Source organism: Perna viridis, chromosome 1 (assembly GCF_037379345.1).
Source record: "Perna viridis isolate PV_CMFRI_1.1 ecotype Kerala chromosome 1, ASM3737934v1, whole genome shotgun sequence".
NCBI lineage: Eukaryota > Metazoa > Mollusca > Bivalvia > Mytilida > Mytilidae > Perna > Perna viridis.
In genome coordinates, this window is record NC_142445.1 from 18347710 (window position 1) to 18370629 (window position 22920).

The 22920-nt window shown below is 30.4% G+C and overlaps 1 protein-coding gene across 3 annotated transcripts; it reads right to left on the reverse strand.

Annotated features, from left to right (window-relative positions):
• Positions 1 to 5214: 5214 nt before the first annotated feature.
• On the reverse strand, positions 5215 to 22889 carry LOC148627577 (protein DENND6A-like). Of its 3 annotated transcripts, none has more exons than XM_088575279.1 (20): positions 22697 to 22889; positions 19150 to 19188; positions 18387 to 18429; positions 17851 to 17960; positions 17415 to 17495; positions 16870 to 16975; positions 16457 to 16536; positions 15805 to 15867; positions 14793 to 14848; positions 14456 to 14516; positions 13303 to 13364; positions 12190 to 12285; positions 11662 to 11756; positions 11091 to 11153; positions 10810 to 10874; positions 10402 to 10491; positions 9823 to 9876; positions 8868 to 9080; positions 8101 to 8175; positions 5215 to 7725 (listed from the first exon to the last, which is right to left on the reverse strand). In XM_088575279.1, exons 1-20 carry the CDS (start codon positions 22877 to 22879, stop codon positions 7606 to 7608), a joined length of 1755 nt encoding a protein of 584 aa, XP_088431405.1. In that variant the 5' UTR covers positions 22880 to 22889; the 3' UTR covers positions 5215 to 7605. The 3 variants fall into 3 exon arrangements, with proteins under 3 accessions (XP_088431405.1, XP_088431417.1, XP_088431412.1); XM_088575291.1 differs by having other exon boundaries at positions 7460 to 7725; positions 9784 to 9876; XM_088575286.1 differs by lacking the exons at positions 5215 to 7725; positions 8101 to 8175 and having other exon boundaries at positions 8954 to 9080; positions 9712 to 9876.
• Positions 22890 to 22920: the final 31 nt, after the last annotated feature.

The following is a 22920-nucleotide window of genomic DNA, read 5'->3' on the forward strand; positions in this document are numbered from 1 at the left end:
AGTTTGATTTCTAGAGTGTAAAAGATATTTCCATATAAATAGAATAATAATATTATTGTATCATGACCCTTTAATGAAAATGTGTTTGAACAATAAATAATTTGAATTTGAATATATTCATGGCACACTAGATTAAGGAACTGATAAATACTTGTCATTTAATCTGATGATGTCATTTTTAGAACAAAGAATTTTTTTTCGAATGGGTCTACTTGTTTGTTTATAAGCAAACACTTCAAGAGTTTTTGCACCATGAACCTGATCAGGGATTAAACTGAATGTAGTTGTTTAAGGAGACAGTGTATAATAACTTATGATACTGTGGAAACTTGTTTCATTATTAAGGAGGTCCTGCACTGTCTATCATAGTAGACCTCGGTGTGATATAAATATCCCAAAGAAACAGCTTGGATATTTTAAGAGAGATTAGTATGCAGAAAAAAATCTTCAATTTCCACCATCTCTTATCAGAATCTTTTGGGCATGTTGTTAATATCATGATCATTTCTATCTATAAAACATGCATTACTCAAAGAATTTATTTTAATGGATGCATGCATGCATTCCTATAAATCATTTTATCCTGAAAGTGTGAAACTTGGTATTGATTGTGTGGAGAATGTCTTTAACCAAAGAAAAGACTGACAAAACTTGAGTTTCACATTTATTACAAAGGATTATAACATTACAAATGTCAAATATCATTTAATCAAAGGCAGTAAGTCTCATAGATGTTTTCACATTTTATATTTTAAAATACAATCTAGAAAAGACAGAAAAATACAAATTTTATTTCATGAACAATCATCATAACAGAATGGTTAACATTATGATTTTTAGCTACCTTAAACTCAGCTAAATTTTATAACTCTTAGGCAATTAGATATTCAAAATTTAATTTTTTTTCATTAATTGACATGAACTATAGTGTGTCAGAATGTCAAAAAATCAACAAGGTGACTATTTAACAAAAACAAAAAAATAATGGCTTACTTCAAAGACGTAAAAGAAGATAAAAGTATAAACACTTACACTCATATTGAATCTTAAGGTTTACAGCATTTTGTGTTTAAATTGTACTAACAACAAAAAATGTATATCAGAAATAAATGTCATATATTAAAAATAAGTTATCGTATTTCATGTCAATTCAGAACTACTTCATTTACATGTAATCCAGCAGTCTAAGATTCCCATTTTCCATCAAATGGCACAATTGAAATACTATGATAATAAACTGTTTATCTTATTTTCACTAAAAAGTTACATTTAAATGCAATTTTTATTTTGAATCTGAGAAAACTAAAGCATGCCTAAGTTTCAATACTTATACTAAACTGTAGTCTTGTGTTTTTAAATGTAGCAGCCCTAAAGAATATTGTTACACACGTATTGTACAATAATGTTAACATGTAATTCCTAAAATTTCAAACTGCAAAATATACATTTGAAACTATCCATCCCTAAATGGGTATTCTATCAAAAATTCATCATCTATATTTTGATATACACTGAAACCTTTCTAAAACAAATCCTAAAGAATCTGAAAACCTGTCAAAACCAGACATTTTCTTAAGTTCCTAAGTATATGTCAATTTCAATGCATTTTGAACCCAAGTAAACAGAAAAACTGAACAAATTATTCACTCCAAGGGTGATTCAGGTAAGACAGGTGTCACTGTATTATACCATGCCCTAACTGAACAAATTATTCACTCCAAAGGTGATTCAGGTAAGACAGGTGTCACTGTATTATACCATGTCCTAACTGAACAAATTATTCACTCCCAGTGTGATTCAGGTAAGACAGGTGTCACTGTATGATAACCATGCCCTAACTGAACAAATTATTCACTCCTAGAGTGATTCAGGTAAGACAGGTGTCACTGTATTATAACCATGCCCTAAATATCAATGGAGGTGGACAAATACTACAAGTTGTAGCAAGTCACATAGTTTACTTTTGAGTTGGTCTTCCCTTGATTAAATTACCATTATGAACTTCTACCAGAAGTACTAACTGCACAATTGATAAAAAAATTTAAACTTTCTATCAGGTACAGAGTATCTGACCTAAGGAATTATATAGACAATAACAGAGCACTGACTTAACACAAAACTGACATATGGATAAGGCTTAGAGCCGTGGGAAAATCCGAGGCTATGCCAAGCATTTCCCTGGCTCAAACTGAATTTGTATATATTAAATTTTTTGTCAATTCAGTGCACTGTTATTGTTTTTATACTGCAACAAAATCATGAAAAAATGATATATCAAGCAAGGAAAACAATGTTTCTTATTCGAAGCGGACAACATCATGGCAATTTCAAAACAATGAAACATTTGTGACATCACAACAGAAAGTTATACTCAGTCAGTGACCATATCTCAATTGTAAATATACAGTTGAAGCATTTTGACTGCTCAAATAGAACAGTTCCAGTATAAAGAAAGTTACTAGGTAATGGCCATTCAATCAAGAGAAGACAAACTCTGTTTTCTGGGTTAAACTATTTTACTGGCTGTGAGGCTAAAAAACATGCAACACTAATCATTACCATATAAGTAAGATGTGAAGTACCCGAAACATGTTCCTGAGTTCCATCAATGACACATTAAAAGATAAATATACTGGCCTCTAATTAAAATAGATAATATTCAGGAAGATAATCATCATGTACATAAATATTACTTAAAGAATTTATGTATTTTTGTACTTGCTCATTAATTAAATAAGCAATGAACATTAACCATTTACTATATTTCATAATAATATGGGTATCCATATGAACAGTAAGTCAGTAAGCACAGGGTGGATCCAAATATTTCGACAAGGGTGTTCATTTTTGTTAATTTTTGTCAAAAGTTTGCAAACAATGAACAAAATTTTCCAACAATAGGGGGTTCATAGCCCCACAACCCTCTGGATCCGCCTCCGGTAAGAATAAAAAGAAGCAATAAAATAGAACTCCTCCTTGAATTAAGGGGCCACAATCTCTCTGTAAAGTAAGTAGCTTCTCAATCCTTAATGCTACTTAAACTCTTTTAACCCACAAAATCAGAATCAAAGTTGTTTATGTTGAGATTTAAAAGTTGTTGTATGATCTAAAATATTGAAAAAAGGCAAGTTTAAAAATATCAAGAAATAAAAAAACACTACAATACTTAATAACAATGACCTTCAAGGGTTAACAAATATATCCACCAATCAATAAAAAAATACAGGAGTTTATTACAAATAACAACTAAACGTGATACAACCAAAGAATTTTGGCAAGTTCTAAAATACTGATTACTTGATTTTTATGCACAGTAAACAAACAAGCAATTAAAGACTGTATCAGTGAAAATCTTCATACAACATTCTAAGTATTTTTTTTCATTTTAAACTTTTTCTTCTCAGCATTATCTTTATCATCTGAACTTTTTTCAACACTTTTAGCAAATAAGTTGGTGCATACTTGAAAGTTAGATATAGCAAGTGATTACAATTCTCTTCAATTATAATAAATTAATTTCTTAAATATATGGTACATGTATTTCTTTAAATAGCAAATATGTGATATTATCTTTAGGCTCTAAAAAGCCTAAATCACTCACCCAGAAAAATTTAAGATTGGTTGGAATTCAATTTTATCAAGACAAAAGTAAATAAACTTACACAGGCCCTTCACTACATCATTTATGTCAAGTAAAAAGCAAAGAAATATTCAAAATATGTTTTTCCCATAATTGTTTCAATGGCAAATTTTAGTGGGAAAGGCCACTTGATTATCCACAATAAGTGGGTAAGTTGTATGAAATGGGCATTTAGGTCAACAAATTAATTAAGTTTCAAATCATTGGCACCTAATTTCAGAACAGTTGTTTTTTCTTTTTAAATGGCCACCTGATAGTTTATGAAGGCAATTTTATTCAATCAAAAATAAAAAAGAACCATAAGTGGATGCTTTGAAATGCTCTCTTATTCAACATTCCTGTAAATCTTGGTTAAAAATGGTTGAGGGGTTTAACATTGTTAAGAAAATGTTGAAAGTTTGTGGACAACAAATGCAAAATGATAACATAAGCTAACTTCAAACTTTGGTCTGATGAGCTGAAAATGCAGAAGGAATATTGCACAACAATGGATTGCTATATAGCAAAAATAAAATTTACCAGAGACTAAATCCAGTTTTAAGTTGTACAGAAATATTCCTGAAGAACAACTACAACAGACATTATAATTTTTAAGAGATTCATGTATTTATCATATGAACCAATTACATTATTTGAAACAATTTTGATGAATTGAATAAGAAAGAGAAAAGTACGCTTACACATTTTTCAAATTACCCTTGACAATTAAATTTTAAACTGAGTCATTTATCAAATATATTACAGATAACTGAGTAACTTAATAGAAAATAATGTTATATACTGAGATCATCTCATGACTAGATATTATTCTCATTAACATTATTACATTAAACCTCAAATCTCTGACTATGGCTAAGATTATTGCATTATCAACCTTTGCATAATAGCTAGAGATATGCCTTAGGAGATGCTATAGGTAAAGCATTGGAAATCCTTCCTTTCCTAAAATAAGACTATCCTAGCTAATTAAAAAGAAAATATCTTTTAAAGCTGTTAATTAAAAAGAAATGTATAAAAATCAAATATATTATCATAGGGAAAAAATGCAAAAAACTTTTTGATTTTGAATGACTATAAAAATGAAATTAACTTCCATACATAACAAAACTAAAACTTAAACCATTAAAATCTTCCTCCTATACTTACTGAATGTGTAAATCACAGCAAATTTGTCTTTTGTTAAAAGAAGTCTCAAGTCATTCACCAAAAACTCATTGCTGCATATCTAAGGCTAAAAACAATTTTCTGGGAGAATTAACCCCGTTAAGCATGATTATATAACAGATTCATGATACATTTATCCTTTATATGATACTTAAGATTTGATATAAATGATATCCATGGTGGGTTAAAATGAGCCTACAAGATGAATATCACTTGTAACCTGAGGATTCCAATGAAACTTTACACAATGAGCGTTTAAATAAGGATGTTACACATAACTGCAAGCATTTTAGTGATATTCTTTCTTTTTGTTGAAGGAAGAAATTGTACGTGATAATATAAGAACCTCCCCCCCCAAAAAAAAAAAAAAAAAAAAAACACTTTAAATTCTCGATTCCATAACTAAATACTAGAAAACATCAATGTATCAAGGAATGATTAAGAAAATAATCAGATGATGTTAAATTTTAAGTAACAATATGTTTACATTTTGCTGAAATGAGGATCTAAACAAAATTTAAAGACAATATAAAAACACTAACAATATTAACACTAAATTAGTGATAATTTTGAATTTGTTGTTGCTTTATTTATATTAGACACACAACAGCAAAAAGAACAAGTCATCAAATTATTTCTAACTCATAAACATTACTAAGTACATTTTAAGTACAATAGGAATGCCTGCATTGAAACAATTCTCCATTCAAAATTTAAATCAAGAAGAAAAAAAAACAACTCTCCATTCAAAAAGAAATATTCAAATTTGTACTACAGCAATAGGATAGTTCTATATCATATTAGCATTCTAATATGAGGTTCTTGAAAGCTCTTTAGACCACAGCCATGATAAGCAAAAGGCTCCCAGGAGCCTGAATCGCCCACCTGGTTGAATTTTGCCTTCCAAAGGCAATAAATTCAACAAAAAATTGTCCAACAATTTTGACTCAAGAAGTCTTTGGTAAGAGGCTTATCATAAGGATCATTTCAACAATTGAAAGTTTCTTCTAATCTACCACTGTTTTCAAGATATTGACTGAAAACTGTTTAAAAAAAAGTCATTTTCCCCTATCAAGGGCAATAACTCTTACAAGGAGTCAGGTCTTACTAACCACTTCCAGTTCAAATGGCCACCCTCAGGAATTCACAGTAAAACATTGAAAATTACTTGTTTAACATGTAAAGTAATAAAAACTTTAGAGTAGTTAGTGAGACATCATCTGACAACTTTTATCCCTGAAGACTTTTGTAGTCCTAATAATAAGGATCATTTCAGCTACTGAAAGAATTTGGCTAAACCTAACGGTTTTGGAGATATATGTGAAAAACACCTGTCTGACCCCTACACTGTATGTTCTATTTTTAGTAATGGCTGCCATGTTTTTTGATGGATCAAAAACCCCACAACAGTTCTATGCATGATACCCCAAGGAACATTCGTACCAAGTTTGGTTCTAATTCATAAAATAATGTCAGAGGAGATGATTTTTGAAAAAAATAACATTAAAAATACCAAAAATCGTTGAAAAAGGGCAATATCTCCAACATGACTCTACAGCTTAAAACCAAAATTTGATCACAGATAGATCTCATCATGCCTAACACGTTAACTCACATCAGAATTTAGCTAAACCTAACAGTTTTGGAGATATATGCAAAAATCTGCCGTCTGATCCCTATGTTCAATTTTTAGTAATGGCGGCCATGTTTTTCGACAAATCAAAAATCCCCATATCAATTCTATACAGGATACCCCAAGGAACATTCATACCAAATTTGGTTTCAATTGGTCAAGTAGTGTCAGAGGAGAAGATTTTTGAAAGAAATAACATTAAAAATAGCAAAAATCGTTGAAAAAGGGCAATGACTCCAACATGGCTTAAAGGATTAAAACCAAAATTTAACCAGAGACAAATCCTATCATGCTGAACACTTCTATCCAGCCAGAATTTAGTTAAACCTAACGGTTTTTGAGATATATATGAAAAACTACTGTCTGACCCCTATCTTCTATTTTTAGTAATGGCAGCCATGTTTTTCAACAAATCAAAAATCCCCACATCAGTTCTATGCAGGATACCCAAAGAAACATTAATGCCAAGTTTGGTTCTAATCAGTCAAGTAGTTTCCGAAAAGGAGAGTTTTGTATAATTGTTAACGTCGACGATGGACGCCAAGTAATGGCCAGGAGAGCTTAAAATGTGATAAATTCATGACCAACATTTCCTGCAACACATGGGCTGTGTCTATTACAAAATATGAAGAAACTAGTCCTATTAGAATCAAAATAAATCACAGATACTTCATTTTACCATTGTTTTACTACGAGCTTGCCATTTGTTGTTATATAACCTGTTGCTATCGCTTAGGGGATAATACAATGATAAAATGAAGTTTCTTGGATTTTTATTTCTTAAATCATCTATATCATCTATATAACCAAGTTTATATTACATAATTAAATGACAATGTAATACAATGAGGAATGCTGATTATGTCCATCTGTTAATGATGATGTACTTTTGTACTATACTTTGTTGGCTCAATACTATTGTGATTTTCATGATTTTACCCAACAAGAAAATTCACTACTGACAAAATGAACATCAGTTTGTCAATTAATCTGTTGGTATGTATGAATAGATGTACTCTCAATAAAACCAATTTATTGTAACCATGATCTTTATATGCCTTGATCTTCACATAAATCTGAACACGGTACCAGATACGTCATGCTGAAAGATCTTGATGTGGGTCATATACCACTTTGGAGACAGTTTCACTGCTAGAAATTTTAACTATCAGCTACGTAGAACGGATTGTAGATCCTCTGGTAATGATGATATGATTCCTTGTAAATGTTTCTGTAATTTGCTTACATTTTCACTGTTAACAACCAGATTGTTATTGGTGGCAAATGCCTGAAAAAAAGTATGGGTTTAACATACCTTGTATTTTTTAATGAATAGATACTTTGTTAAAGTCATATAAAAAATAAGCAATAAATTTTCTGATGAATACCACAAGTATAGTAAAATTTCTACATGGGGAATTGTCTTGGCAATCATATGTGTGAAATTTTATCATTAGTAAATTCATGCTTTTAGCAAAATCACAACATATCACAAGCAATCAAAACTGTGAAATATAAGTATCATAGTATCACTATCAAAAAAAAAAAAAAATACACAACAAAAACAATCAATCATGCATTGCAAATTCTTGCATGCTGTACACATGTTAGTGTGAAATAAAAAGTATCATAACATAACTAATTTTAGGAAATAGAAACTTACAATTTTTTCTCTAATTCTTAGAATCAGATCTACAATTTCTACTTCTTGCTTGTCTTTTATCCATTCAATCAGGTTCTACAAAATAATAGAATGATCTACAATTTTTTCATAATAAGGATAAAATTTTATGATTGTTGAAATATTTGCAGTTTTATGTTTTCTATGTCATAAAAAGTCAAGTATTGACACAATTTATCTGTCAATGATTTAAATCACGTTGGTCATTAATGTGGCTTTGATTTTTTATTTTATTTTGAAGAAATGTCATTGTTCTGTTACTGTGGATTTTATTACATATGATGTCTTGACCTTCCAGTGTTTACACTTATTGAAGAATTTTTGAAGTTCTCTTCAGTATTTATTTTTTTATAAAGGTTGAACCATGATGCATTTGTTGGGTTTCACCATATCTATTGCTTTTTCTGCTGTAATCTAAAAGAATAGAACAGTGAGTCTTACCAAATAGAAGCAGAGTCTGCTCATCCTTCCGTAGCATCTGATTTACCCTCACTTTTAGTTGGGTTTGTGACGTTTGTTTCTGTATGTATGATTTGTTCTTCATCTGTTGCTTTTCTGATGTTCTTGCTTGTGTTTTGTCCACAGAGTTCCCCACTCAAAACTAGCACATTAATACTTACTACATTTCTTGTAGTATTTCAGATATGGTTTGTAGCTTTATTTTATAAGTTAACATTCCTATTTCAACCCAAGTTGATTACTCAGTTATAGACCAAAATATTTTCAATATTTTCATAAATACTACTCACTGCTTCACATATGGCCTCTAAGTGGAGCACTTGTAGTTTTTGATTGACCTCATGTTGTCTGAATTTGTACCAGCCTTCAAAGTTACTGCTCCTAAAAAATCTCTGGTACAGTCCTTGCCAGTCTCCTTTAATGCCTGATGTCAACTGGGGACCTGAATGTTCTACAGTTCTAAGGAACTCATCAATGTCAAAAGGTCGTAATACTGGTGGACTCTAAGAAGAAGAAAACAATGCAGGCGTCGAATTCACAAAAAGTTGTGTTGAGTAAAGTTAATCATAAGTAATAACATCACAAAACATCACTAAAATAGCACTGTGACGTCATAATTTATGATCAATTTCATACTTACAACTTTTTGTGAATCATAACAATATTTTATAGTAAGTTCTATAGTGCTATTTCAAATTTATTATATTTATATCATTTTTTTTAATTTATATTTGCACCATTGAATAATATTGTGTCAAGTTCCCTTTACTTTTTTGTTTTTGCAAACTTTCTTAATAATTTCTTGACATTACCATAATAATATTTTTTGCAAACTTTCTTAGCAATTTCTTTACATATTACAATAATAATATTCAAACATGATGTAATAATATAGGGTAGTTGTAAGATCAATGGAGAATACTGTTCTCATTAGTATTACATATTGCATGAGCTTATGAGTGCAATATGTTTACAATAAGGGATAATATTCCCCACTATTCATGCAATAACCTTTTTATTGAATAGCAAAGCTTACAAATTGGTTAAAAATGCATAGATGTAGATTGAAATTGATGTCATGAATTTGATGCTGTATTTGCACCAGTACAATATGAGAATTTATTACATGCTTACTTTTGGTTGCTGTCTGTGAATAATATTGTGATGCTATACAAAAATAAATTTTATCATCCATATCTGTTTCACAATGTTTGTTTTTTTCAAACTTAGAAGAAAAGTTCTTACTTTATGTGGAGATATGTTTCTTTGAAGTGGCATTAGACTTGCCATATATCTTTCCTGAAACAAGAAGATAATCAAGCATGAAAACTTCAATAAAAGGCTCATCAAACACTTTTTATTGTTAGTATTTTTAAACAATTCAATATGAAAAATAAACTTAGTAAAAATTTAAATACACCAACTGAACAACAGAAAAAACAATAGGCTAATAGCCTAGATTGTACCAATTTTAAAATTGATGTATTCTGCATGTGTATATATGTCTTAAATATTATCACTAAGGAAAAGCACTGCATTTTGGATATAACAAATATTACAACCATTCAATATCACATGAATATAACTTTTACTTTTAGTGGTAGAATATTGTAACATTCTGCAGTTTTCATTAGTTCTTAAACCTACAACATGTTTAGATGTATATTCACTCAATCAATACTCTATAATAGAAATCAATAGAATATATTGACCTCAGATTTTGTCCTTGGTAGATAATCTGAGTGGTCCACACCTTCATAAAAAATCTATTGTTGATAAGTATTTACAGAAGGTTTCTTGAGCAAAGACTTGTAAATTGTTTACCAATGGAATAATAAAGCTCTGTGTGATCTCAAGGAAATATCTTCTCATTATAGCATTCTGTGCTTCTACTGGCCTCTTTGTCTGTATACCCTGATAATTTGATATCAATTCAACATTAAAATGTTTTCAATAGCACAAGAAGACATGTATTGCTAAAAGCTAAAGCATTTTAATGGCACAAAAAGATAATTTGAACCAAATGACTGGAGACTGAAGAATTTTCTCACGTTTTTAAACTAAAAAATTAAAAGCTATTTGTTGACTTTTTTTGCCAAGCGAAACCTAAATAAATATAAATTATTATTTTGTTATATGGTTATCGTTGTTGCAGTACCCTTAACTAATACATGATTGAAACTCAAATTATATGTTATATCTTTCGGAAAAGAATCATGACTAAATGTTTACCTTTATCAACCTTTTAAGTATTGCCTTGTCCTTTGCCAAGAAGGGTTTATATCTCGTGTAAACACCTGCAAAAAAGGATAACGAAATTACTCCAAGTTTTCAAAATGCTATTTACAAGTTGATATGTACAAAATATATAGCTTTTAGATATATATTGTGAAATCTGAATCATAGTCCAAGTTTTAAAATTAAATGACTAAGCTTTTAATGCAGTACAACTTTAATACTATATCATATCCACTATATTGAAAAGAAAGAGCAGTAAATTTCTATGAACATACCTGGCTTTGAGTCAAGAGTCTTTAAACTACTGGCTTTTTTTAGTTTGTTAAAACCTTTAGGTGCTGAAAATTAAAGTAATTAAATGACACCTTGAAAAACATCATCTAATGTAGAAAGCTGATGATATACATACTACTATCTATTATTATCTCTATACATATTATTCTTATTGAATTTGTACATTAGAAGTATGCTGATGTGCTTCTGATAGTGGTTCCATCAGCCTTTTTTTTTTTTTTTTTGGGGGGGGGGTTCAAAAGGTTGAAAAAGACAATTATATACCACAGAAACATTCCCTGAAGAATTCAAAGACAATCATTTTGTTTTCCAGAAAAAAAAACAATGACATAACTACTATGTTAACCAATGTAAACTAGATGGTAGCTATATTCATATGAGATGACACAAATACACAAAGAATATGTGATAAAAGTTGCAATGAGGATTAAATTCCTTATTTCCAATTCTATTAAAGTATAAGGATTAAACATGTTTTCATAAGATGTTTATTCCCTGAATTTATGGACAATTTTTTTAAAGTATTGTGTCTGACACAGAAAAAATACTTACTCTGAGTGATCATTTCTCCTATCCTTATGATATGTGGCCAATGTTGAAGTGTCTTGGCAAAGAATGGGTTGGTCACTCCTAGTATCACTGAGGGACTAAAAGGTAAACATACTTAGATCACAAATGTAATTGGTATAGTCTTTATTTTCACTTTTGATTTTTAATGTCCAATTAAATTATAAATGTTAGTAAATGTTCTGTTAATTTACTACCATGCAATATGATTGATGTTAAAGTCATTATCGAGATGTTCAATTGTATTGTAAAGTCATTGTATCTTTTTATCAACATATCAAGTAAGGACATCTTTTCTTAAACATTTCAACAAATTTTGATAAACTTATAAGATGTTTGGGAATCATTAATAGATGCAACTGAAGTAGCATAATATTTGGGAAAATCTTGCCAAGGGAGATAATCTAGTGTATTGATTTTACATGTAGGTAGATAAAAGTGATGTCAAATTTTTAGCTTTAAATGAAAGTTTAATTTGTAAAATACCCCCACTCATATATTTATGATTCTTACGGAGCTTGAGTTTTCGTTGTGTATTCCTTGAATTCGCTGTCATGAATGGTGAAGTATGGTCTGAAGTCTGAGCAGTACTTTAAAGGACTTATCAAACTGAAAAGTAGAATGGAATTAAAATAAAACTAGAGTAAATTAAAATTTTGTCAATGAGAGAATATCACTTTAGAAAAAACATGTTCCTATAATGCATCAACAAAGAGCAATTGAAACAAACAGTTTTTACATAATCAATATTGAAAAATCAAAATAATTTCTTTTAATAATCTATTTCTTTGAACATTTTAATCCCAAATTTGTATGAACAAAGCATGCAAAGAAAAGTTTCATATCTTTACACTCACACATGAAAATCCTTGTTAGTAAAAAATGTAAAAAATATTTCCCCCAAAAAAATGATAATAAAGTTAAATTAATGTTCACCTCCTGAAAAAAGTTAACAACTCTATATATTCACACGGATATTATACATGTTTGTTTGTTTGTTTGTTTGTTGGGGTTTAACGTCCGAGGAGCAATATTTCAGCTATATTCAGACAATGAACATGAAATGGATGATAAAATGAACATAAAATGATAAAAAAAAGGATGGGTCACAAGGATAATAGGGTCGACAAATTTTGATTGCCACTAGAAAAAGGGGGGATGGGTAAGGTCGGGTAATTTAGCCTCCTGTGGCGGAGCGCAAAGGTTCCTACTCCTATCGAATACCACAGCAGGGTTCTTTAACGTGCGAGGAACGTGGCATCTTTCCCAACACGGTGCATCACTATGGTTTGCGGTCAGGTTTTCCGTATTATAGCCTGATAACCCCAGCATATAACATGCCAGGGTACCCCATTCCACCACCTGGGGCACACATCCCAGTGGCTCTGTGGGCAGAGCGCCTAGCCCCCGGCTAGGTTTCTGAGCACTATTTAGTCGCCTTTTACGACAAGCTTAGCGCTGCGGCAGGCCTATTCTTTTAACACCCGGACCTGCACGGGGCTATTATACATGTATACTCTCAACAAATGATTTAAATATACTGAATACCTTATACAAAAAATGTCATTTATTTTTATCCTCCCTTATGACATGACACATAACATGTCTATCTTGATTAAATCTGACCTGATAAGAGATTGAACAGTTGATGATGTGACTGAAGGAGAAGCTGCCATTACTACCAGTGGCTGAAATGAGAAACAAAGTATAGATCCAATAAAGCATTCTAATAAAATAATGACAATATTATACTATAAAACATTTAACAGCCTCAATGTCTCAAATTATTTTTCCATGCTGAAGAAGTGAAGAAAGATTCATTACACTGCTATTAAGTTATAAATGCTATTTTTAAATACAAACATGAATCTACAGTGAAACGTATTAAAACCCTAAAAAAACCTGGCTAAACAAGACACTTTTTTGAAGTCCCTTTATATAAGTTTGAATGTATTTTGCACTCCTGTAACCCCAATGCCCATCTAAACCAAACAAATGATATAGACCAAAATAAATTTAGTTAAGGCAGGTTTCAGTGTATTACATTTCACATTCTGCCTTTCCCATTTCAGTAACTTACCTCCACTGTTAAGACTAATTCACACTTTCCCATTTCAGTAACTTACCTCCCCTGTTAAGACTATGGTCTCACTAACCACTTCTAACGTTTCTATTACTTTACATGTTAAACAAGTAATTTTCAAAGTTTCACTCAGAATTCCCAGGACAAATGACATCTTAAAGTTGCATACCGTTACAAAGCTTGGAAAATAAGGCTTCAAAAATCATTATGCTAATGGTACGATGATTGTAGAAATCCTTCACAAAATGTATTTGAATAAATAATACTAAAAATCCACATTTTTACCTGTTCTGCTAACTGACAGCATGGAGGCAAATTACTCACACATGAAAACAGTATTCATACACTTTTGTAGTTAATTTCATATATGATTTTAAAGTACACATTCTCAGCTTTATTTTGACTACTCTTAATCATAATACACACAAATAATGCACTTACAATGCATATGTCTAGGTTCAGTGTGTTTTTGGTACTACATAGAGGGGTGGCCATTTGACCCGGAAGTGGTAAGCGAGACATAATTCACTTTCCCATTCCAGTAACTTACCTTCCCTGTTAAGACTAATTCACTTTCCCATTTTAGTAACTTACCTCCCCCCCTGTTAAGACTAATTCACTTTCCCATTTTAGTAACTTAACCCCCCCCCCCCCCCTATTAAGACTAATTCACAATTTCCTATTTTAGTAACTTACCTCCCCTGTTAAGACTAATTCCCACATCATCTGTATATGAGGTAAAATGGACTGGAAAGCACTGAAGAGGACAACACAAACAAATGTAAATATAACAAAGACTTCTAATTTAACAGCAGTTAATCATGGCATTGAAATCAGGTACATGTAGTATACATTCTTATTTGTACTACATGTACAACATTCCTAGAAAACTTAGTGCCTATTGAAACATCAGTAAGGTCAAATCAAAGGTTTTCACCAATTAATCAGATAATTGTCCCTTTTCATTCATTATAAAATAATAAATTTCTACTTAGAGAAAAGTCCTTGAGAGCTAAACTGGGAAAGATCTTACCTAAATACATCCACTTCACACAGTGATGGAAGAATTACATGAGCAGGCAACATTGGCTAAAAAAAAAACATTATATAAAGAGTTTATTGTCTTTCTATTCATTATTCAGATGAAATAAATGACCATAAACTAGATTTTTTTACATAGTCATTCACACCAATCTAATAAACCATATGTAAAGATGAATGTAAGTCAAGGCCACTTTATTGTTCACTTTAAATAAGAAATTTAAAGTGTGCTATTTGCTATGCATTTACATTTAAATATAGTAGTTGGCCTTGCCATAAGATTAACTTCATTAAATCAGTTTCTTTCAAACTATTATGCTTTTCAAGTTAGAAAAAAAGAAACTGTGCAAGGAATATAACTGTAAGTTGTCTTATAACTCCAATCTTAAGAAAATCTTTTGTGAAGGTCTTCAGGTAGGAGGAGCCCATTTATACTTCTTATCTGTTATAGTTATGGCGATATAAATTGTTGTGATAAAATATTACCTATGTGTTCTTAAAATAGCAACAGCAGCCACGTTTTACACAGATCAATGAATTAGCACACAATTTCAAAGAAGACACAATAGGAATAACTGAGCCAAAATCTGGTTACAATTCATTCAGAGTTTCAAAGGAGTAGAATTTGCTAAAAGTTTATGACAATGATGAGGAAAGACACTAAGTGATGAAATAAGTTTAAAATTTAAGCTATTCTAAAACAAAAACGTAAAAAGTTCCAAATAACTTCTTTTTATCATAAACAATAATGTTATAATAAAAAAATTTAATTTCAGAAGTTCCTGATTGGATCAAAAATTTTGTTTATCATCTCGTGCACTAAATTTTGTAATGTGACTGTGACATTGTCAACTTTCTTTGCTAATTTATTCCTTAAATTTTGATACTATAATTAAATTAAAAGGAATGACTGTCATATTTTTTTCTGTCTATTTGAAATATCACAACAGTCATTAATAAATTAAACAACAAAGGAATTGTCACCATATAAAATAACCACTTACCACTACGGGAGTTTTACTAACAACTTGACCTACAACCTTATCAGATCTAGAAGGGATTCGCACCTACAACAAAAGCACACCAACATCAGCATGCAACATGCAACAACACATTCAATAGCAAGTAAAATAAGAAAATAACTCATAAGAACTATAACCAGATTTGAAATAAAGAGCTAGCTAAGTAATATATAACTTAACTTTACACTAACCCCTGTTAAATAAGGAAATGCTTATTTAACTTAACACTATACATGTCTATAGGCATTCATTGCACCAGACTGTTAAATATTGTACACATATCTTTGAAGTGGTTCTGGAAATTAATTTGGTCAGTATGACAGACCATCTGTGGCTTCTATGAGTTGTAAAGCACCATTGATAACTTGACAGATTTTTCTTTGAAATCAATAATACTATATTTCCTTTGAAAAGTGTATGACACCAGAGCTGGAAGTAAACACAAGACTGGAAAAAGACTATCAATCAACTTAACAAAAACCATAAATAACATCAGAACAAAAACTCACAAATGTATTACTATATATATATTGTAAGCTTTGGATTGTCTTGAGGTGTCTGATTGGACAGAGATATAAAACATCTAACCTACACACACAAATAATAAAAAAAAAGTACAGTGGGGAGGGCCTACCTGTAATACTGTCCCAAATATAGGTAGATTGACTGTTTCACCAGCATTAGGAGCTGGCCACTGATCTATGTCATGGCAAGCTGTAAAAAAATTCATAAGCAATGTAATTGAGTAGTAGACATGCATGCACTGTTGCTTACAGCTTCTAAAATGAAAGCAAATAATAAAATAAAAATTTAAATGCAAAAGTCATACAGTGTTATCCTCCTTTTTAAAAAAAATGAGAATAATATTGGTTTGTTTGATTATTTTCTAACATAATAATTAAACTTTTTTATATCTCTAACATATAATTTAACTGATGTATATATTAAGATATATATCTGTTTGGTGTCATCCTGGTTTGCCCACTTTTAATTAATGGTTTAAATAAACATCTGTTTTTCATCAAATATAGACCTGCCATAAGTTACCTGCTTCTAGACTAGGTTCTCCATTATCAAAGTACTCTGGAGCTATGATGGAGATCAATTCAGAAAATAAGGCAACAAACGGGAATCTAGATATGAGCACAACTGACTGAAAAAAAATACCATCAAATTATTTTAAACACTGACATTATTAGTGTGAAATTTTTTATCCTAGAACAGTATCTGATATATAAAAAGAGAAGAAATTGGAAGCAGGATTGTGTCAAAAAAACAATATTTCTCCCCAACAGTGGAAAAAAAACAGCCAAAGGGTTCAATTGATAGTGAGGAATTTCCCAAAGTCTGTCTTAAAACTGGTTCAGAATAAAACCATCAATCTCTATTCCTAATCTAGCAAATATGTTTTTTTCATATTTTTTTTCATTTGTACATATAATCAGAGAAAAGGTACAAGGAGTATTTTTTGTTACTGTAAATTATGTACATAGAAATACCAGCATGTTTCATATCCATATAAAATCAAAAATCTTATGTAAATGAGTTGCATGTTATATATATGAGATAAAAAATTTTATAGTAACTTTTACCTTTTGAAAATATCCCCTCCTGATTGATTTATCTTTGGTCTGACGGAAAAAGACAAACCCATGAAAATGAGCATGATCTCCCTGAAAAAGGAACATAATATTCTTGTATGATGTGAGCTTATGAGAAAATAAAGATCAGGTATAGATATCAATTGAAAGAGATTAAGCAACATAGTGCAATACAGTTTTCTTCTACTGAAAAAAAAGGAAACAAATTTATTTACTTACAAAACTGAAAAAAAAGAATGAATATGATAAAATGCAACAAATACACCTGTATATAACCTAAATCAAAAAACTTTCACAGATCACAAAAAGGTCTTCATTAATCAAACAAAAGTAAGAATAATGAAAGACTTTTCCTCATTTATTTTTATTGTTCTATTGTTATATTTTGAAATCTGGCAAAATCTTTTGAAAATAAAAGCATGTTTACCTGTATTGAAACAGGTAACTCTTTGTTGATAGCCGTAAAAGCCCTACTGCCTGGTTTTCTACCAGGTGACTGGCGGATTCTAAAATTAAACTGTGTATCACCCATACATCCTAGTAAAATAGAAAATGGTGTACATGTACAGAGAAAAAAAATGTAACATAAATTTTACATGTTTTTTTTTTCATAATATCTGAAAAGCATGTGTTTGTATGTGTTTTGCCTGTGTTAATAGTTTTAGGACTAACAAATTACTTTATAAAGAACATGTAGAAGAAAAATAGTACATGTATTGTGATGTAAGGTTTCCATACACAAAGAAAATATGGTTTTTGTTTGATTTTGGAAAACATTTTTTCGTGTGTTTTCAATTTACACATGAACACAAAAAATTCCATGTTGGTCCTAAACATCTATTTCCATTTGTTTAAAAACATGTGTGAACATATGTTGCAATTTTTCCTCTACCCTATGTGCACACAATTGTACTCTTTCAAGTTTCACTTAGTTGCATGAGATATAATTATGGAAAAACAAACCTGAATTTGAATCAGGGAATGACAGGTAGCAAATGTTGGCTTTCTGAAAGTTTCAATGCAATTAATTTACTATTACAGAGAGAAAAAAATAGCCAAAAAAAAACAACATCAAACATTAAATCAAACATATTATGCTTGAAATAATCCTAGAAAGGCATGAACATTTGTAGTAAAATAGCATTAAATGATTTATACCAATTACATTTGAGATGATCAGTAGTAAACATCAAATTTAATGAAAACAAAACAGTACAATATAAAACAATAATAATAATTACAAATCAGTATTCTTTACACTATTATTTCTTTAATCTCAGTGCTTGATTTCATAAAGAATGTCAAATGTAAACTGACTGAAAACTCTGATAAATGTATTAGATATAACAAGCAATATTAGTACATGTAACGACATACTATAAGTACATGTACATTTTTTGTATACTTGACTGAAAATTGAGTTGTAACTGATACAATGTACTTATTTCAAGTTCTTTACAGAGTAACAGCAGATCTACTAAAGTACATGTGCAGTTAAACTCAAACTGTTTGACACTTTTTACTGGTTTTTTTCCCAATACCAACATGTATTTAGGAATAAAAATTGTTACAAGCATTTATATATTTATACTGCATCTTAAAAATGAAAATATAATTTCCTATGCTGACAGAAATGTATAGGTAATAAATAAATTATATACAATTACATGTATACATGTATTAACTCTTTAAAAGTGACAGGTGACAGCCTATAAATTAGATGTACCTCTGCATCTGTTAGCTTGATGTGACTTGGATAAATAAGCTGAAAGCATAAAATAGAATTATTTTGTAACTTATTCATGTTTATTAACATAATTTGTGAAACCAACTCATGGACAAAAATGAAAATATCAAACAGATAGAGCACTACAACAGAATGAAGATTTTTCATTTAGCTTCAGCTGGTTAAAAGATAATACAGAAGAATGGAAATGGTTTGAATTGTGGCTCAGATGGTGTTCATGCCTTCAAATTAACAAGAATTTAACCATTTGCCCTAATAACACTATGACTTTAAAACTGATTTTTCATTAATGCCCTTGAAATTCCTGATTTCAAACTCATGTCCCTTTTAAAAATTTCATGTTTTATCTAAACAGATAAAGAAAACTTTATGACAATTACATGTGACTAATCACTGTAAAGCAATTACCAGATTAATCATTAATCTGACAATTTATGATTACAAAAAGATACTGATCAGATCAATCAGTATTTTCTAGACAGTCACTTATCAGTAGATGATGAATTTCAAGATGTGAGATTTTATGTACATGTATGTCTTTACCTGTGCATTTAAAAAAGATGCAGGTAAACAATTAGTGCATTAAATCACACAAGTATAAATAAAAATGTGAAGTCAGTTTCATAGTCTGCATAGATAAATTATTCGCATGTCAAAGGTCAATATAATATTTCTTATTTTTAAATATTACATATACTGTATACTTCCACCTTAAAGTGGATGTCAAATACAAATTGCCAATTTTTCACCAAATAGACATAAAAAGCATAGATATATGTAAACTGAATTTACCAGAAAGTCAAGGGTAAGACATGCATCTTAAATTGTTGGTATAAGATGCCATGTCAGCCGAGATCCAAGTTGAGCATTTTTACTGGGATATTATTTCAGTGAGATTACTTTAAGTGGTATTGTTAAGTTTGAATATATCATAATGATGTGTAACTTTTTCATGAGTTATATTATTTTTATTCAATTCTGTGTCAACTGCTCTGTTGGAAACCCTTAGATTGTAAACATGTCAAGCGTGAGTACCCAGGTGTGAAATTAATCTGATGAATCGGTCATAATAACAACTGGTAATTAATAAGAAATATAACTGGTATTTTAATTTACAAACAAAAGTTGCTACCCTCTAATCTTAATGCATATAGTCATTTACATGTAGGTCACACTTTTAATTATTTTTAGTCTGTTCCATGTGTTACAGAATACTTTAAGTGGGAAAAATTTGCATAAAAAAGGACCGATCTCTAAATGGTTTTACAAGTAAATTTGGTAAACATGTCTTCTAGAGTTTGTTAATATATTTCATATAACACTGTCATATTCATTCATAGAATCTATTATCTTCAGTTGACTGTTTGAATGACAGCTTTCTTTTCCAAAGACTTGTAAATGCTGTTTAACCCAAATTATGATTGAATTGAATCAAAATATGTATATTGTAATCAAATCATTTTACAACGAAAGGGCCCAAGCTCGGGTTGGAAAAACAATGGGTTTGAAAGTCCAAAGGTCTACAAAACAAATGTCCAACCGTAAATAATCAATTGATTAAAATATATCTTTTTCATATTAACAATGCTGTGTACATAGTGTATCTGTAAAATATAAGATAGACACTATGATCTAATGAAATGAATTGTACATTAACATTTTTCTTGAAAAATCCTTACATATGTCAAAGTGGATGATAAGTCGAGGCTGTCGACTTGCTAAAAAATATTGACTTTAAGTCCGAGAAAATAGGGAACTGTGTCTTTTCTTTAAAAGATCTTGAATTATACTCAATACAGTCAAAAATATAATCAGATTAGTGAATGAAAAACAATGACTTTTGACAAAAATATATATGTGTACTTGCCATTGTACAAATTTGAAAAGTAGTGGTCATTCTGAAGTGGAATATATTTAACATAACCCTTTGAGTGCCAAGGCTTTTCCTTTATTTTGCCAAGGAAGAATTTGAAGATTCAAATTCAACTGTCCGGCTTATAATGATGTCAGCAATAACCTAACATCACAAGAAAGGGCACAACGGCAGGGTGATCGAACACCGAAAGAAATAGACATAGAATATTTATCATTTGGATGTTTTCGAATATATTTTATACTGTCAAGTTGTCAACTTAGTACATATATGCACTGACGTACTCACGTACATAAAATTCACGAGAAGTGTTTTCAACTTTTCAATTTTCTGAATAAATCTTATTTACCATGTTAAACCTTTCAAATACTTTAACCTGTAGTTAGCACACAATATGATTTCATAAGCCACTATATTTACACTGATATTTATTTGAAAAAAGATATAATAAGCTGTTAAAACATCTAAGAAGAAGTAAGTTGAATTTCACATCCATTTCCTTATATAAATACAGTTTAAAACGTTCGTACTATAAAGGTAAACAACCTAATTATTTTATTACAAATCCTACGAGAGAGTTTACTCATTACTTTCATGTATCCAAACTAATGGGACTATGCATGAAATGACACCTTCTGCATTCCAAAGCTCGAAATATAGGAGCAGTTTCTTTTTCTTTCTCTATGATGTAGCTTGCAATGTTGTGTTTGGTTAAATGGTTTGTTTATGTTAGCAGTTATAAAGTTAATAATCTAATTTTGATTTTATATTTTATTTCATGTTAGTGGGAGGGATGAATCTTGCATAGTACAATTCTCTCAGAATCTCGTTTTTTATCTTGAACTTTATGAATTAAGCTTATTATTTGGGACATTGTAAGGAATCCTAAAAACATTGTAAAACCTCTAGGAAATAAATAAATGACCTTTATGCCAATGTTCTCTTTTCCCTAATTAGTGAATACTTGGCGCTAGTATATGAGTTTCATAAACATATGTTCAGCTGAGAAAATGGTCCGTGCAATCGATGTCAACTTAGAGTGAAATCATTGCGCAATTGAATATTTGCGATTCTATCAATAATAAATACATGTACATAATGTATCGTTGAAATTATATGTTTATAAAGTTTAAAATTTATCATTATTTATTTTCTGTTCCTTTTTTTTTTGTTATTTCTTTTACACGTTTTTCTATTTTTCCCTGTACGAAATATATGAAGAATGCATGTTGATTTTCATAGATTGCACTGAAGGTAAACACAAAGAGATGCACTTAAAATATAAATATTTGATCAATAGATAATGACGAATAGAAATAAGAACAAAATTTGCAAGGAATTTTTATCGCTTGTTTTAATATGTACAGTCCACCCTGTTAAGCACCCCACGCATCATCAGGTTGAGAAGTTTGACATCAATGACATTATTGCAGAACAAACGACTTGCTGAATGTGTAGACAACAATTGCTAAGCCTATATATAGGCTTTTTGCAAAATACGGGAGTATGAAAAGCCCATTTATAGGCTCTTTGGCATAGTAAAGGTTAAAAAGATTGGAAACAAGAGGGACTGGTTGTTTCCAGGACCCGGTACACATAACATATGACTGATATCTAGACCCTCCTTCATCAGTTAGATTGATCTCTAGTTACCTCCATTGCTTGTCCCAGCTCAAGATCAAATGTAACCACACAAGCACAGTAAAGCCAGTTTGAGAATCTATCCCATGGTAAAAGGGTGGGTGACTGTGGGCCATCGTCAGGGGATTTTTCTTTTGTGTAGGAGAAGGCTTCTCTTCTTTCGGCCATCTCCAACAAGTGTCCTTCACCTTCCATTTGAATAATCTCAAACCATAACAGAAATCAAATTGAAAAAT

Bases quoted from the DNA above. Each gene is read 5' to 3' on its own strand.
- LOC148627577 (XM_088575291.1), bottom strand. From the start codon at position 22,879: ATGGAAGGTGAAGGACACTTGTTGGAGATGGCCGAAAGAAGAGAAGCC. The intron at 18,430-19,149 runs GTACATCTAATT...TGAAACTTTCAG, and splicing joins TCAAGCTAACAGATGCAGAG to AAAGCCAACATTTGCTACCT. The intron at 9,081-9,783 runs GTGAAACAGATA...TCTTCTTCTTAG, and splicing joins GTTTGAAAAAAACAAACATT to AGTCCACCAGTATTACGACC.